Source organism: Limulus polyphemus, unplaced genomic scaffold (assembly GCF_000517525.1).
Source record: "Limulus polyphemus unplaced genomic scaffold, Limulus_polyphemus-2.1.2 Scaffold877, whole genome shotgun sequence".
Lineage (NCBI taxonomy): Eukaryota > Metazoa > Arthropoda > Merostomata > Xiphosura > Limulidae > Limulus > Limulus polyphemus.
The window spans coordinates 116859-132472 of record NW_013666487.1 but is presented as its reverse complement, the minus strand read 5'-3'; the positions used below and the strand labels follow the sequence as shown (position 1 = coordinate 132472).

General features: G+C 28.4%; 1 protein-coding gene across 8 annotated transcripts in view; it reads left to right on the top strand.

Annotated features, from left to right (window-relative positions):
* LOC106461000 (epidermal growth factor receptor substrate 15-like 1) overlaps window positions 1-15614 on the top strand; it is an 86275-nt gene that overhangs the window by 27700 nt on the left and 42961 nt on the right. For 7 of the 8 annotated variants that reach the window (XM_022387798.1, XM_022387800.1, XM_013920768.2 and 4 more), the window contains 7 exons: window positions 1359-1556; window positions 3236-3405; window positions 5753-5924; window positions 8617-8705; window positions 10690-10861; window positions 11552-11614; window positions 14432-14479. In XM_022387798.1, the coding sequence (XP_022243506.1) occupies window positions 1359-1556; window positions 3236-3405; window positions 5753-5924; window positions 8617-8705; window positions 10690-10861; window positions 11552-11614; window positions 14432-14479 (912 nt within the window). The remainder of the gene's footprint in view (window positions 1-1358; window positions 1557-3235; window positions 3406-5752; window positions 5925-8616; window positions 8706-10689; window positions 10862-11551; window positions 11615-14431; window positions 14480-15614) is intronic. The other variant, XM_022387799.1, reaches the window with a different exon arrangement.

Here is a 15614-nt window from a genome sequence, read left to right as displayed (position 1 = left end):
ATTATACATAAAGAATAAACATGAAAAACAAGAAATATAATACTTAACAATCTTCTTTATTCTTGCTGTCGATTGTTGAAGAGAGTTAACCCTAATTTTTTTATACTAATGATAATAATGCACCAAAGAATATAGACTAATAACATGCAGAAAGTAGACAAATTCCCTTACCTCTCAAATTCTTTCTAGCTTTCTAACTATGCAACAAGAGTCATTACAAATTCATCCATGCTAGTTAACTTTCTCACAGGAGTGATGTTGGTACTCTGAGTGAAATTGACACTTATCTGTTCAGAACACAATGCTATATAATATGTCATTTGATAGATGAAAACCGTGGCTTTCTATTGGTTATAGGAAATGTATAATTAAATGTGAGAGAGAACTATTAACAAATCCTGAAAGAGAGGGCATGGCAGGAGGGGTCTGATTTTCTTTTTGATAGCTCTGTAACCAAAGAAAATAGAAGACTAAAAAATTATGGTTTGTCTGAGCAATGATGATTTTATAGATAGTAATTAACATTTAATTTCATACTTTTTTGAGGAGTGGTAGATAAAATAGGAAAGATGACATGCAAAGAGAAAATGTGGGTCACATTAGGGGAAATTCAGGATTTTTTTTAATATTGCCTTGTAGAATTAAGAACTTAAAACGTATATACCATTAAAATATGGATTATTAGCTAAGATTTTATGCTATTCCAATTGGTATAACAAACAAAAAAGTGGTTTAATAAAATTTTGAATAAAAGACACTAAAATTTTGTGTCATGTGCAATAAAGGATACCCATGATGATAGGATTAAAATGAAAAGAAAGAATTATATAATGAAATGTTAAATGGACATATTTTTCATCATCTTCTTTTTTGAATGCGTAATTTGTTGCACATTTGTAATAAAAGATATTCACAATTTCAGCTGTTAACCGTTTCACATGAATATCTAACTTCTCTGAGTGTGAGTCTGACTGACTATAGCATTATACAGACATATCATTAGTACACAATTTTTTATTAACAGATCTGATTTTTTTTGTGTACAACAGACTTGTACTGTTGTCTAAAAATTCGCAACATTTCATGAAAGTATACTTTCTAGATAAGGAATTATAGTCGACATTACTTCTCCAATACAGGGTTGATCTGATGGATTAACCCTGTACACATTCAGTTAATTGTATGTATTATTAGTTTTCATTTCTTAGAAAAGTTACAAATATATAAAGATTCCATGCCCAGAAACTGCTGTAATTAACGCTAAGTTGAAACAGCAACTTTCTTAGGGAAAGAAAACCTTTCAGCATACATCTTTATCCTTATTTAAATTGTTTTGCTAAAACTAAACTTTTTTACAGGCAATGCATTTGGTTTACAAAGCTCTTGAAAATATACCAGTTCCCTCAGCATTACCTCCAGACCTAATTCCTGTGTCTAAAAGGAAGAAGTCTCTACCTGGTGCAGTCCCGGTGTTACCAGACCTCTTACCTGGGATGGATGGTGGTCTTATTGGCCATAGATCCAGTACACCTACTATTGATATAACTCTAAAAAATGTATGTTGCAAATTTTAGCATTTAGGTTTTACATAAGCAGTTAACATTTTCCCCCATAGTTTTATAAATAAATTAATAGTATAACAGGTGAATTAACTTTAACTTTGGAAATTATGAAATTTGTATCTGCTTCTATCTGAATTGTCTCAAGTTTTTGCATAATGTGATTTATTAAAACTTTTGAAAGTGAAGTTTTTATATGTTTTATAAGCGTAACACGGTGCAGTGAGAAATATGCATCCCAGTATCTGACATCTTAATAAACGGCTAAAATTTTAAATTTTACTAGAATAGCCTACTCTCAATTTAAAATTAACTTAAGTTTTTTTCCATAAATCATTTAATAGTTGACCCAGAGCAATGATTCTTGCAGTATTTTCTGAATCAACTCTGGCTTACTTTTTCATAATTTGAGAGGTAATAGTTATTCAGGTATGAAGTAAATTCTTTATTTTTTTTTATTTATTTATTTAAAAAAGAAACTGTTCTCAGATTTCATAAAGCTTAAAAATGATTTCATTTTAGATTTTGTTAAATACTAGAGTTTAACATTTAAAGTGATTGTTTGTAAAGCATATTGATTGATTATTCTCATGTGTGACTAGTATTCCTGTTTTCAGTTATTGTTGTTTTTTTTAAGACATTTTGTGAACAATCCTTCATTTAATATGATAGACATCTTCAGGTACAACAATTTAGTATTAAAGTTATTTTTTAATCTTAAACTGTTATAAATGAAACTACACTATTATTTAGTCCAAACAAGGTAAGCATAAACATAAAGCTGCATTTTGGCTAGTTATGTAACCAATGGTCACTAGTTCACGCCCTCATCTTAAGTTACAAGCATAACTCCTGAATACCTTCCTAATCAGTTGTGCCAATGGAGGCAGTACTAGCTATCATGTTGTGTGTGATTTTGATTGGTATGTATCTGAAGCTGAACAAGTTTGTTTGAGTTACGGCAAAGCTAATGAGGCTATCTGGTGCCATCCCTATATTTGAACAGAAAAGCCAGCAGCACCAACTCTTGGGCTTCTCTTTACTGACAAATAGGATTGACTGTCACATGATAATAACTCCAGCTCTGCATGGTCCATTGGTTGTCTTGTGAATTGAGAAGCATGGATAGAATACCAAGTGTCATTAAACATGTTCACACTTTCAGTAACAGGGGTATCTTAATGTTAAGTTCAAACCCACAATTCATTGGTAAAAAATCTCATAGAGTTAGCATTAAGTGCTTCTGGCCTTTAGATAGTCTATAGTGGCTTTGCCATAACTCATAAACAAACATAACTCCTCCTGGCTGAAAAGTCAAGCATGTTTGGTGATAACAAGATTCAAACCCACAATTCTCTGATAATGAAGCAGACACCCTAATCACCTTGCCATGTTGGCCTGAAACTGAATAAACTTTAATTAATCAAATAAATAATAAGAAATCATAGTGGCAATATTTTTATTAATTGAATAATTAGACTAATAAAAACTAATAAATAGAAACTAATTTTGATTATTTGATTATTTTTGTGACATAAATTGATTTAATTGGTAAGTTTACTTGATATTAATTTATGCTTGTAATTAATTGAATTAATTGCCTAGCTCTAAAACTAAGTATAGCCAGTAATTTAATTCAGTGAATGGGAGAATAATCCTGAAGTTTAATCTCACAGATTCACAATAAGATAGCAGTACCATGGATAGTGAATGCCACAGAAAAAGCAAAGTATGATGACATTTTTCGAAAAATGGACCAAGACCAGGATGGTTTTGTGACAGGACCAGATGTCAAAGACATATTTATCCAGTCTGGTCTTTCTCAGAGTGTTTTAGCATATATCTGGTGTGTTACATTATGTAGAATATCTGGTTACTTTAAAAGTGATGGAAATTTAACTTACAAATATTAGTTTTAAGTATTTAACATACAATTCTGTGTAATATTTTTTTAACGTGGCTGTTATGTTTTTTGGCTTGAAAAGATTCTATTTTTTTCAAAGATAAACAAAACTACTATGTTTAAAGTTGTGATTGGATATCAGAGGTTGTTATGTTCAGTAATTTGACTTACATGAACAAGTAGGCTATAACCATGACAATATTGGTAGTGTGTAAACATGTGTAAAAGTATTATTACTGATAAATTTTTACTTTGCTGCTTATATACCAGCAGAGAGTTTAAATTGATTTTTCAAACATGTAAATCTATCATTCAAACATTATACATTTTAAGATAACTGGTTCTGAAATTAGCTTAGTTTAATACATGTACATATATATGGGTTATTCATTTAAGATATGATGTTAAAGTCTTTTAATTAAGTTATGGTCTAAAACATTAGTCATAAGATAATTTATTTTGTGACCTGAGTTTCTTAAAAATGTTTGAAAAATATTATATTTAAAGAATTAAACAGGAAAACAAAATTTGGATATTTTATATAGATTTTAAATATAGCTTAATTGCTTTTCACAAAAGTGTTTAGTTTCTGAATTGTATAGTTCTTATACTGAAGAGTAGCCTGTGATATTATGAAACTGGTTAAATAAAGAAGAGTTTGGTAAAAAAGAAAGGATTTTAGTGTTTTTTATACATGTTGATCTTGAAGTGGAACCACCTTGAATTATAGTTTTTATACCTATATATACAAATATATAAAATTAAGCTAATATCAGTACAAGTTTTCTATACATCATTATTTTTTTTACTTTTACATATTGTTATTTCCTTCCCTTTTTTGTCATAACTTACTTAACTGTACTTCTTGATTTCTGTAATTGTATTGTTTTATTGAAGTGTTATTTTAATGACATATAAATGAGTAGTTTTTGAGAAAGAAAATATATAAAGCAGTGATGCTACAGATGTGGTATCAAAATTGTTATAAATTAACCAGTGGATATTAGATTAACATGCAAGCTAAAGTAGTACAAGGTAAAATAATCAGACATTATCTCCTAAAACATTATATTGTTAGTCACAGTTATTTGTATATAAAAAGCAATTTTAATAAAATTAGATCTTGTTTCTTATTACAATAAGAACTACGACTGATACTATTAAGGTAATTTTTGTTTAATAATGAAATTAAAGCAGTCAGTAAGTAATGAAATTCTATAAGTTTTAAATAACAAACCATTTTAAAATTGAACAGTTTTTCATTAAATAAGATAATTATGTGTCAGATTTGTTTTATATGCATGTATGTATATATACACACACACATTAGCCTTGACCAGCAAAATATTTGCAGTAGTTTTCATTCCCTTGCTTGAGTTTTCTTTTTTGAGCTATACTTTTCTTTATTCTATTATTTGAGCTACACTATTTAACCCTCTTACTACATGCATCTTTTTTTTGCACATATCACAAGGTTTTAGGGAGTTACATTCAAAATTTAAATAAACTACTTTCTTGTCATGATATGGAAATAAATTTAGCTTAAAGAAATAACTAATAATCCATATTTTGATAGTATAGAAGTTTTTAAGTTCTTGATTTTATAAAGCAATATTAAAATATCCTGAATTTTGCCTAGTGTGAGATTTTCTCTCTAGGCATCCCTCTTCTCTAATTTATTCACCAACCCTCCAAGAAGTATGAAATTCAGTATAAATTAATCATTACAATATTGTCAAGCCAAGGTGCAATCTGAACTCGTCAGACAAAGGTCTTTCTAATGATATGATATTTGTAGCATTTGATTGAGAAATTTACGAGAAAAGTTCCGGACAGACAAACACAAGCATATTATTTATATAGATATGTATCAATAGTAAAACTACTATGTTTAAAACTTAATAGGTATTGTTTTTTGAATATTGAGATAGTATGAGCTAACTTGGTGCTCTACTTTGGGACCTACTCTACAGTTATAGAAAATTCTTCTCTGGTTGAATAAAAACGTTTTTGTATTTTAAGACTTATTTGTAGCAGTTTTATAAATTTTATTTTAAAAAAGTATTGAATGTTTCTGGTAAACTAAGATATATGTGTAGTATATTATGAAATAATTTAGATTGTGAAGTAATTGTTAATTTAAATTCTTATGTGATATATTTCATGTTTAATAGTCATGCTGTTTGTTACTTATGTTTCATATGAGAAAATATGGTAGTGTTGCTAATGTTTTGTAATTTAATAATATCAGCTACAAAATACAAAGAATTTAATTTTGCATTCTTTGCAGGGGTTTATGTGATATGAAAGAGAATGGAAAATTGAATTCTGAACAGTTTGCCCTGGCAATGTACTTGATTAACTTGAAACTTCATGGTGGTGACATACCTCCTGTACTTCCTCCAGAGATGATACCTCCAACATTAAGGCCAAAACCTAGCAGTGAGTCATTCAGTTTACAGGTTAGTTAGTGTGGATCATGGTCATTTTTTATATAAATATAACTTGAATATTTGAGAATTAATACAATCTTTAAATCTATTGTTACAGGCTAGGCTAAGTTTGTGACTCCAAATTGACATTTATAGTTTCCATACTATAGCCTATAATATGTTTTATGTATCTTCACAGAATTTCACAAGCTTTTAGTAATTATTAAGAGTCATTTGTGGACAAAAAATCATAATTTTAATAATGTTTTTTCATTTAAAATTTCACCATGAATATATGGAGTCAAAGGGTTGATGCTCCGAGTGCAAAGTGATTTTTATGTTAAGATTAAAAAATACATTTATTCATCTGAAAAATCTTAAATTTCATTTGCATAATCTCTAAAAAAACCAAATATATATTTTAAATGTTTTTATTTTTCAGTAAAACTTTATATTTTATCTGTTATTTTCTGTACCTTAACTCTATATAAGGTCAGTCAAATTGACTGACCTCATAACCACCGAAAAAGAAATTTCGAAATAAATCTAAATTACTTTTTTCTTTTTTTTCTAGAATGAATTCAAATTGTAACATGAAACTACATTTGTTTTTCATAAATGGCTTTAAACTCATAACAGTATACATTGTTTTCTACTTAAATTTTATTGTTTTATTACCTTTTGAACCGTATTTAACTAACTGTCTCGCCACACTTGGCAAATGTGTAGCTCACATTGCTTTATCAAATTATATAAGGCAGGGGCTACTTGCGAGTTGCTCACGAGTGTGCCTCTTGAAAATTTTTATTATTCTTTGTATTACCTAGTCTAACCTAAAAAGTTTTTAATTTTTCATAACAATAAAGTACTTACCTGGGTTTCTTCTTCTTACTTTCTTTTTTTTTGTGTGTGTGTGTCATCAACTGTCAATGAAACTTTACTCTTTTATATTAATGGTACTACTGCAGTAAATAATTTGTATTTAATTAAATGATGCACTAAAGAATGCAGAATAATAACATGCAAAAAGCAGACAATGTTTTATACCTGCAACAATTTTTTTGGCTTTCTTAACGTGTGACAAGAGCTGTTAAAAATTCAGCTAAGCTCATTGATGTGTTTCTCATGGGAATAAAATTGGAACTGGAAGCAAAATAGATAATTCTCTGTATAGGTAACAATGTAATATAACACATCATTGGATACATTAAAACTTTGACTTTCTGTTAGTTTTAGATAATAGTGTTATAGGTCTCAAGACCAGTCTCAGTATCAGCGTTTAACAGGTTTCAAAAATTAGACCAGCTAAATTTCAAATTTTTAACAATATTAGATCAGTCAGTAACCCAAGATTATTAAGCTCTAAATATTGATTATGCAGCAGTTCATATGAGGCACAGTGTATCATCAAATATGTTTTAAAACCCCCTTGGTTCTACACCTTTTCAATGATGTTTATAACACCTCTTTTATTTTTGTTTATGTTGTCACCAACTGCCACATTGCCTGTATACAAATCCACGAATATAACACACACACACACTCTTCAAAACTAGTTGCACAGGCTTAATATAAATTTGTATGAACTTCATCTGGAGCACGTATTTACATGAAACATTAGCAATTATCCATGATATTAAACATGTCTAGTAGATCTGTTGTGTTCCTGTTTGACTTTAGAGAGCATAAAGAATATACTGACACCAATACTGGTTAGTTTTATTTGCTGACCTTTTTGATTTTTATTCACTTTTTTTTTTCTCCATAGGAGAAGACATTAAAACAAAGATTGTGGGGTTAATGTGTAAAAGGTTTTTGGTTAAGATATTAATAAAGGTTGTTTCATGCACGTGATTTTTATTCTTCTTGCTTTATTTTTAATTGTGGAATTTATTACAAGGTCTTGGTCTTGGACAATGAGGTCTTAACTACAACACTGATAGATAACATAGTATTAAATGTCAAAGAAAGAGAACTACGTGTATTGGCAATTTCTGAAAGAGAGGATGTTATTGGTGGGCGTGGCAAGAGGGATCTGATTTTTTATTTTATAGCTATGTAACCAATTAAGATTAAAGGCTATAAAATTATGCTTTGATTAAGCAATAACAACATTATAATGAGTAATTTATGCTAAATTTCTTACATTTCAGAGGTGTGGTAAATAAATTACAGAAAAAGGAATACCTAGAGAGCAAATGTCAATTCTCATACTAGAGAAAATTCGGGATTTCTTTTTTTTTTTAATATTGCCTTATAAAATTAAGAACTTTTATAATATTAATATTTGGATTATTAGCTCTGTTTTTATGGGAAGTCTATTCATATACCATGATAAGAAAGTAGTATAATGTAACTTGGTAAAACCTTGTGACATTTGCAGAAAAGGATGTTCATATGGAAAGAGTTAATACTTATTTTTTGCTGTAACATGTTTGTTTATTTTCAGTGAAGTTAACTTTTCCATATGTCATAACCTTGGGTTTTAGTCAATGCTGATAGCATTTCAGAAAACTTGTGGTAGCAAAACCTTGACAGTTATGATGATTAATCAGGAGATTAAACTAAAACATAACCACCAATCCATTTTCTTAAAGAGCAAAGATTTAGCATAATTTAGAAGATTCTATGCAGTTTACATTAATACTGTATTATTATTTTGAGGAAACAATGGTCGTTTTGTTACTTATTCACAAAATGCTAAATCATATTTATTTTTCAGGAAGGAGTTACCCCTGTTGTGGATGATCTGCTGACTGTTGGCAATAAAGAACTGGACATAATGAATTTGGAAGTCAAAGATTTGCAGAAGTAGGCATGCTCCTTTAGTAACTTTTAAAAAATTGGCTCAACTTTATTTTTAAAGCACTATTTTGTATGTTCAAAGATAAGGTTATTATTACAATATACATGATTTGGATATATTCAGCTAGGACATTTTAAAGTGTTGATTATCTATATAATTTGACAATTAAAATGTTAAATAGGTCAACAATTTCTTCTTAATGTTAAACCACTTATAATGCTATGCCTTGAATAGTAATTGGTATATGATTGCACATTTGTCAAAAAAGTAACTTAACACATTAAGAAAAATATTTCCCATAATTAGAAAGATATTTTGTGTAGTTACATGAACTAGCAGAAACACTACCTTATAGACAGCTGTTTGTGCTAGTAATTAGTAATCACAGTATCATACCTAATTGAAAAAAATTTAGAAAAAGGGAAAACATTTTTAAAAAAGGATGTTTTACTGGGAAGTACTGCATGGGGAAAAGTGTTCAGATTGTGCTATTTAGTTATACGCAACTCAATGGATCAAAATTATTCAATGTACAGAGCTCAAAATTTTCTTAAATATTGATCACATAAACTGTAATGTTTTTATGTATTAAAAGTGGTTCCATTTATTGAAAAGATGATTTTTTTAAGAACTCTAGCACTACATTTAAAAATCACATCAATAAACATTACATCAAACCCTCACCTATAGTTCTAGTGAAAGTTATATTCTTGTTGTGAGGACATTACTTTTATTTAAAAGTGTGTTCTATTATAAATAAATGGTTGTTGCACATACCACAATTATTTTTCTAATTGTCTGAATCTTCAATACTGAAAGTGTGAAATTTGTTATGGATTTTGTTTGTGGTGCTATTCCATAGATGGTGCAGGAATTTGGGTTCCATGCATAGATACTGACATACATGCTACATCCATTATAGTAAGATTGTTATTTTTAACCCCTTCACAACCAATGTTATGTAGTGTTATTCTGAGTGCACCATTGAACTTCTATATTCAATATTTAATAAATATTTAATCTATTTTTATAAATTTTCTTCTAGAAAAAATTTAGAAGTTGTATCATTATATAATTATTATCAAGATCATTTTATAAAAAAAAAATTAAAAGAATGTTAGCTTTTAAGTTAATTTTATAATTACAAGTTTGGCTGTAAAATATTGAGACTTGTAAAAGTAAGCTTACAATGTGGTTATTTAATATTTGAAACTAATATTTCTAATTTAAGTTCTTTATCATCTTTTTTGTGAAATTCTGAAATGTTGGTACATATTTATTTACTCTAAAACTTTCCATGAGTTTTATTTTATTTTACATTTCTGCAACAACATTTTGTTGAGATGGACTATTTCTTGCATATTTTTAACTCTCAACACGGGCTCAGTCAAATTGACTGATCATGTGACCTCTTTGTACTCCTATCAAGCCTTTATAGTTTGATACTATTAACTTTTAATGTGGTATATATATCACTTCACAAAATTTGGCAGACTTTCAGTAAACATTTTCTTTCACATACGAAAACTCATATTCTTTAGTGAAGTATTTTTAATAAACTAAACACATGCAAAGTGATTTTCATGTTAACATTAAAAATAATTTTCTTCATTTAAAAAATGTCAAATTTAATTTGTGTAATCTCTAAAGTAGGAATGGGCAGAACGATGGCCACACTCACTTTGAGATTGCACTATGTCAAAAACCACTAAGTGTTGTAATGTTATCCTGCCCATTCCTACCTTGTTTCCTTACTTTTTGGTGCTCTCATTCCTACTTACTTTTTTTTATTTAAAATTTTTTTACAGTTGTATTACTTACAGAGAAGTAGTCTTGGGAATCATGCACTGACTAGTAATGTAGTTCTCATGTGATTGAGTTTACATCCAACATATTTTATCTCATTATGTGCTAGATAGTTGAAATTAGTAATAGTCTGCTAGGAAATTGAAATACATGCTAACATATGGCTCTTTTGTTGTTTTAAAGAGAGAAAATACAGTTAGAACAAGATATAGCACAAAAAGAAGCTGACATGAAAATCCGTAGTGGAGAATTAAAAACCCTTCAAAATGAAGCAGAGGCTCTTTTCACAATGTTGAAACAACTAGAAGTTCAAAAAAGAGAGGCTCAAAAACGGTTGGATCAACTAGATAGTCAGGTAAGTAATATGTTTACAAATAATAATTGTTTGTACTCAATTATGACTAAATTATAAGTGAAAACTTTTTTTCTGTGCCTTTTTTTTTCTTCTTTTTTTTATCAAATTAGAATAATAATATTAGGTCTGTATATTTATTTTTTATCTTTCAAATACAAAATGATTATTATAAAACTAAAGTTGTCATTAGAGTAGTTAGTGTTTGGTTTTATTAAACTTCTTTGAGTTTTATATTATTCTACATGCTTTGATATATTTTAAGAAATCATGAGCATGAAGTAGAGGTATTTATTATATGTTCCACAGTTATTTTTAAATCACATGTAAATTCGCTAATCTTGATACTATTCATATACAAAAGTGGCATGTATAGAAGAACATTGAAACTGTATAAAGACTGCATTTAATTTTATTTAGGGATAGAAATTCATCTCAACATTGCTAAATGGGCATATCCCCCACCACTGCTTCACCCCCATTGATTGTCAAGTATTGAATAATGATGAGTATCACCTTTAGACTCAAAGACACAATAATTTATATTATAATTAAAATGTGAGTTATTGTGTCTTTGGGCCAGGAGGACCTTGTTATCCTTATTTATATATATTTTTATTTCAGTTAATACAGTGCTTATTTTTTTTGTGTTCATTTTTAAGTTACTATTTTGCATGCTCTCAATTCTATTAGAAAACATCTGTAGAGAATAGTTTATCAAACCTGAAGCAGCAAGTAGAAGATGAAGCTGAACAGGTACCTGTAGTTGAATTATTAAGATTAGAAAATAAGTTTTTTTCTTTTAATTTTCTTTTATGTGACTACTTTGCATCATATGTAATAGTTTCATGATTTTAATGTGTTTGCATGCATTATCAGTTATTTTATGTTTTCTGGCTTTAGGTTTTGATCTCTCAAACTCCATTGAATGTGTTTATTCATTGCTGTGTTAGTATTTTTTATTGTTGTATATATTGTTTTTGTTTATGCATTCAAAGAGTTGTGTGTTATTTTAAAGATATGATGTTACAAGTAAAATTATAAAATGAGTATGGTAGGGGAAATGTGGTTTAGACTTCTTTGATATTTTAATAGGTGTCATGTGAACATACTAAAAGGATTTAGTGGTTTAATTTATTTTCTGGACAGATTAAACCATACAAATCATCTATGTGTTTATATACATATGTTTGTATATAACTTCTCACTGAATTGTATTTTTCCACTGCATGGGGCAAGTCAATATTGCCTGTAAAGAAGGAAACAAACATAAAGTTTGTGTTTTGCATAAGGAGTTAAAGTCAAAATTTATAAAAAGGAATAGTACAAAGCAATCAATATGTTTTATTCGATGCTTCTCTGTAACAAAAGATATGAGTCATTGTTTCAACAGTGAGATATGTATGTATCATTTATCTCATCCATCAGCACTTATCAGCTTTGTAAAAGTTTAATTACTTAGTATTGACAAAGGTTATCTTTTTTGTTTTGTTTAACTCTTCTTTAATTCTATAGTCCCATTGTTGTCACATATGGAATGTTTAATTATTCATTATGGCAAAGAATGTTTCCATGTAAAAAGACATTACAACTGTGTACAAGCTATGCTGGTAACCAGCAATATACTCAAAACTGAAATTCAAAAATATGCAACCTTGTTTTTTGTTTGTTTTAAAGTAGGTAACATCAAATAACTTTTATGAGAATTAATTTTACACTTCGTATTTAAAAAACATATTCCACTATATTAAAGTAGAAGTTTAATATTGTGAAGTTGATCAGATTTAAGCTTCACTACTTTCAATAATCAAATATATTGAGTTTGTTACAGTAAAAACATGCAATGTAAAAAAAGTATGAAAAATAGTGTTTAAAAAATTTACATATATAAAACCATGGTTATACATTATTTATGGGTAAAGGCAGGTACTGTGACTGATATACTAAACACAGTAGAAACAGGGGAATTTTCTTAGCTTTTGCTTGCAAACTTAAAATTCTAAAAAACATTATGAACACAGGTGTACATTGTCGGGCTTTTAAAGCACTTATGTGCAGTAATATATCAGCCACACCATATCTGCTACATCCAGTACCAGTAAGGCCTTTTGTCCAATACCAAGACACTTCAGTCTTGTACAGAAAAATTTGAGATGCTACTTATATTATTAAATTGCTTGAAGAAGAACTGTCAGTGTGAACTGTATTACATTGAAGTGTAGTGTTTTATCATATTTAATTGAGTTACCATACATCAGAATTAAGGTAAGGAGTTTTTAACTATATACATATATTTTAACACTATATATATTGTTGATTATTATTTTCTTGAATTAACCAGCTCACTATTCAGAACTGGTGAACCAGCAAGATAGACTTGTATGAAGGTTCTTGTTTTTGTTAGATAAATGCTTCATTGTAGATGAAGTTTAGAAGTAAAACTCTCAAGGTTACTCAAGGTGTGATACATAAGAGACATGTAATCAGTCATTGAGCTGTATATTTTTGACATCTACTTTCATTTTTAACTGAATTCTGTTAAAAATCAGCTTTCAGGTTTTTAAGAAAAATTTACTTTTTTGATGCAACTAATACAGTAATCATATTGTAATATTTATATATATACAGAAGGAATGAAACCCATATCTTCCAAACTAACTACCATACTATAGTTGACATATTATAACATATTTGCCTTTCATCATGGATTTTTTAGAATTGCCAATATAGTTTTCTTCCATTAATGCTGTGGTTGCATAACCTGCTCCAGGAACAAGAAAACTAACTTGCTGGTTTGACAGTTCTTGTGAATGATAGTAAAGTTAATTCAAATTATAAAATAATAATGAATAAAATGAACAGTGTGAAAATAGATAATGTTGTGTTATTAATTCTTACCTAAAACATCTGATTTGTAAATGACTTAAATAAAATGTTGATAATAATTATAATTCACTTGCTTAATTTGGTTCACACTAACAGTTTTTGTTCAAAAAATTGATTATATATATATTTAGCATTTACACCACTACTATGTCTGTCCTATTCTAGCTTAATGATCCATGGCATCGGGCAAAAGGCCTTTTCAGCACTGGATGTAGCACAAGTTGTTCAGTTGATGTTTTATAACACATTCTCCTTTGCTTTCTCTAATGGATTATTGGAATATACCACGGTTATTCTTTTGGATGTGTGGACTGTGGTCACTATACTATATATAACTACTGTTCCCTTAGAAAACTATTGAATCAGAGTTTATAAAATAGAGTTGCTTTTACTAATGTTTTTTGGAACATACCAGTTAAATGCTTGCATATCACATATTTGTGCTTGGTATTTTTCTTATGTATATTCTTTAGTGTTTGATGTATATACTAAAAAATTGATATAGGTAAGTAATAATACATCTTTCTTCTGATCAAATTTTCTGAATTTCCTAGATATGTAAAGGTCTGCTATTGTTCAATATTATAAAATACACAGGTACACATATTTGAATGTATAAAGACTATCATCTCTATATGTGTTTAATTTTTCTTGGCTTATTTTAATTCAATGTTTTTTCCTTACAAGGTGGGAAGTTTGAAAACCCAAGTAGAAGATCAGAAGAAATCTTTACAGGTTTGATTTTCCTTATCTTTTAGATACGTAATATTGTAATTAACAACAAAAGGTAAACTTCATTTTTTATACTTTGTCATATTGTTTTTGGTAAAGCTTAAGGTTGCTGTTCTATGACTGTTGGAAAATGTCCATGTCAATAAAAAGTTATAGTTTTAATACATAAATAATGCTTTAGTATAAAACTGTTACTGTGGTTTTTGGTCAAACCTGCAAATTGTTATACTAATGTCGGATATTAATTCTGATAAATGTGTTTTTGTTAATTATTGAATTCAAGATATGAATAATTTTATTTAACACTGGAATACTTATTTCTATATTGTAAATTAATCTTCAACCAACTCAACTTTATAACCCAACAGTTATTCTTGCGATTGCTTTCAAGGTAGTAACTATCTTTGTTTATTAATTAGAAAATGTTTGTTCTAATATGACTAGAGTTTCAACTTTAAAACAAGATACAGTGTTAACTCAAGTACTTAGTAACAATTACGTATAGTATAAAACAAATACACAATAAATGCTAATAACAGAGCTTTTTAAAGATGATTTATAGCAAACTTGTCAACTTAAGTTTTTGGTTATGCAGATGGTTACAATATTACACACAAACTATTAAAACTGTATCTTAGCCTACAGCCAAAACTAATCATATATCCAAGAGAGTTTTAGGATAATAGCATTTTTTATTATTATTTTTGTGAAAAACCAAACATGCTATTAAAATAGCAATAATATAAATGTCAATTATATCTTAACCCTATAATATACACAAGTTAAGTATTTATATTATAACTTTTAATGCAGTAAGTCTATCTTCACAAAATTTGGTAGACTTTTAGTAAAGATTACAAGTCTTTCGTACACAAAAAATCAGATTTTTAATGAAGTATTTTTATTATAGATGTTTAAATAAATTTAAATTATGCTTTTTTTTCTTTCTGGAATGACAACAGATTGTAACATGAAAACACAAATGTTTAGTCTAAATAGCTTAAATCATATAACATTTTACATTATTTTTATTATATTGACCTTCCAGCCATGCCTGGCTAACAGTACAAAGTTACAATGATGTAGTGCACATGCACTTGTGATACAGTATCCAATAATATAAAACTGACCTTTAGTC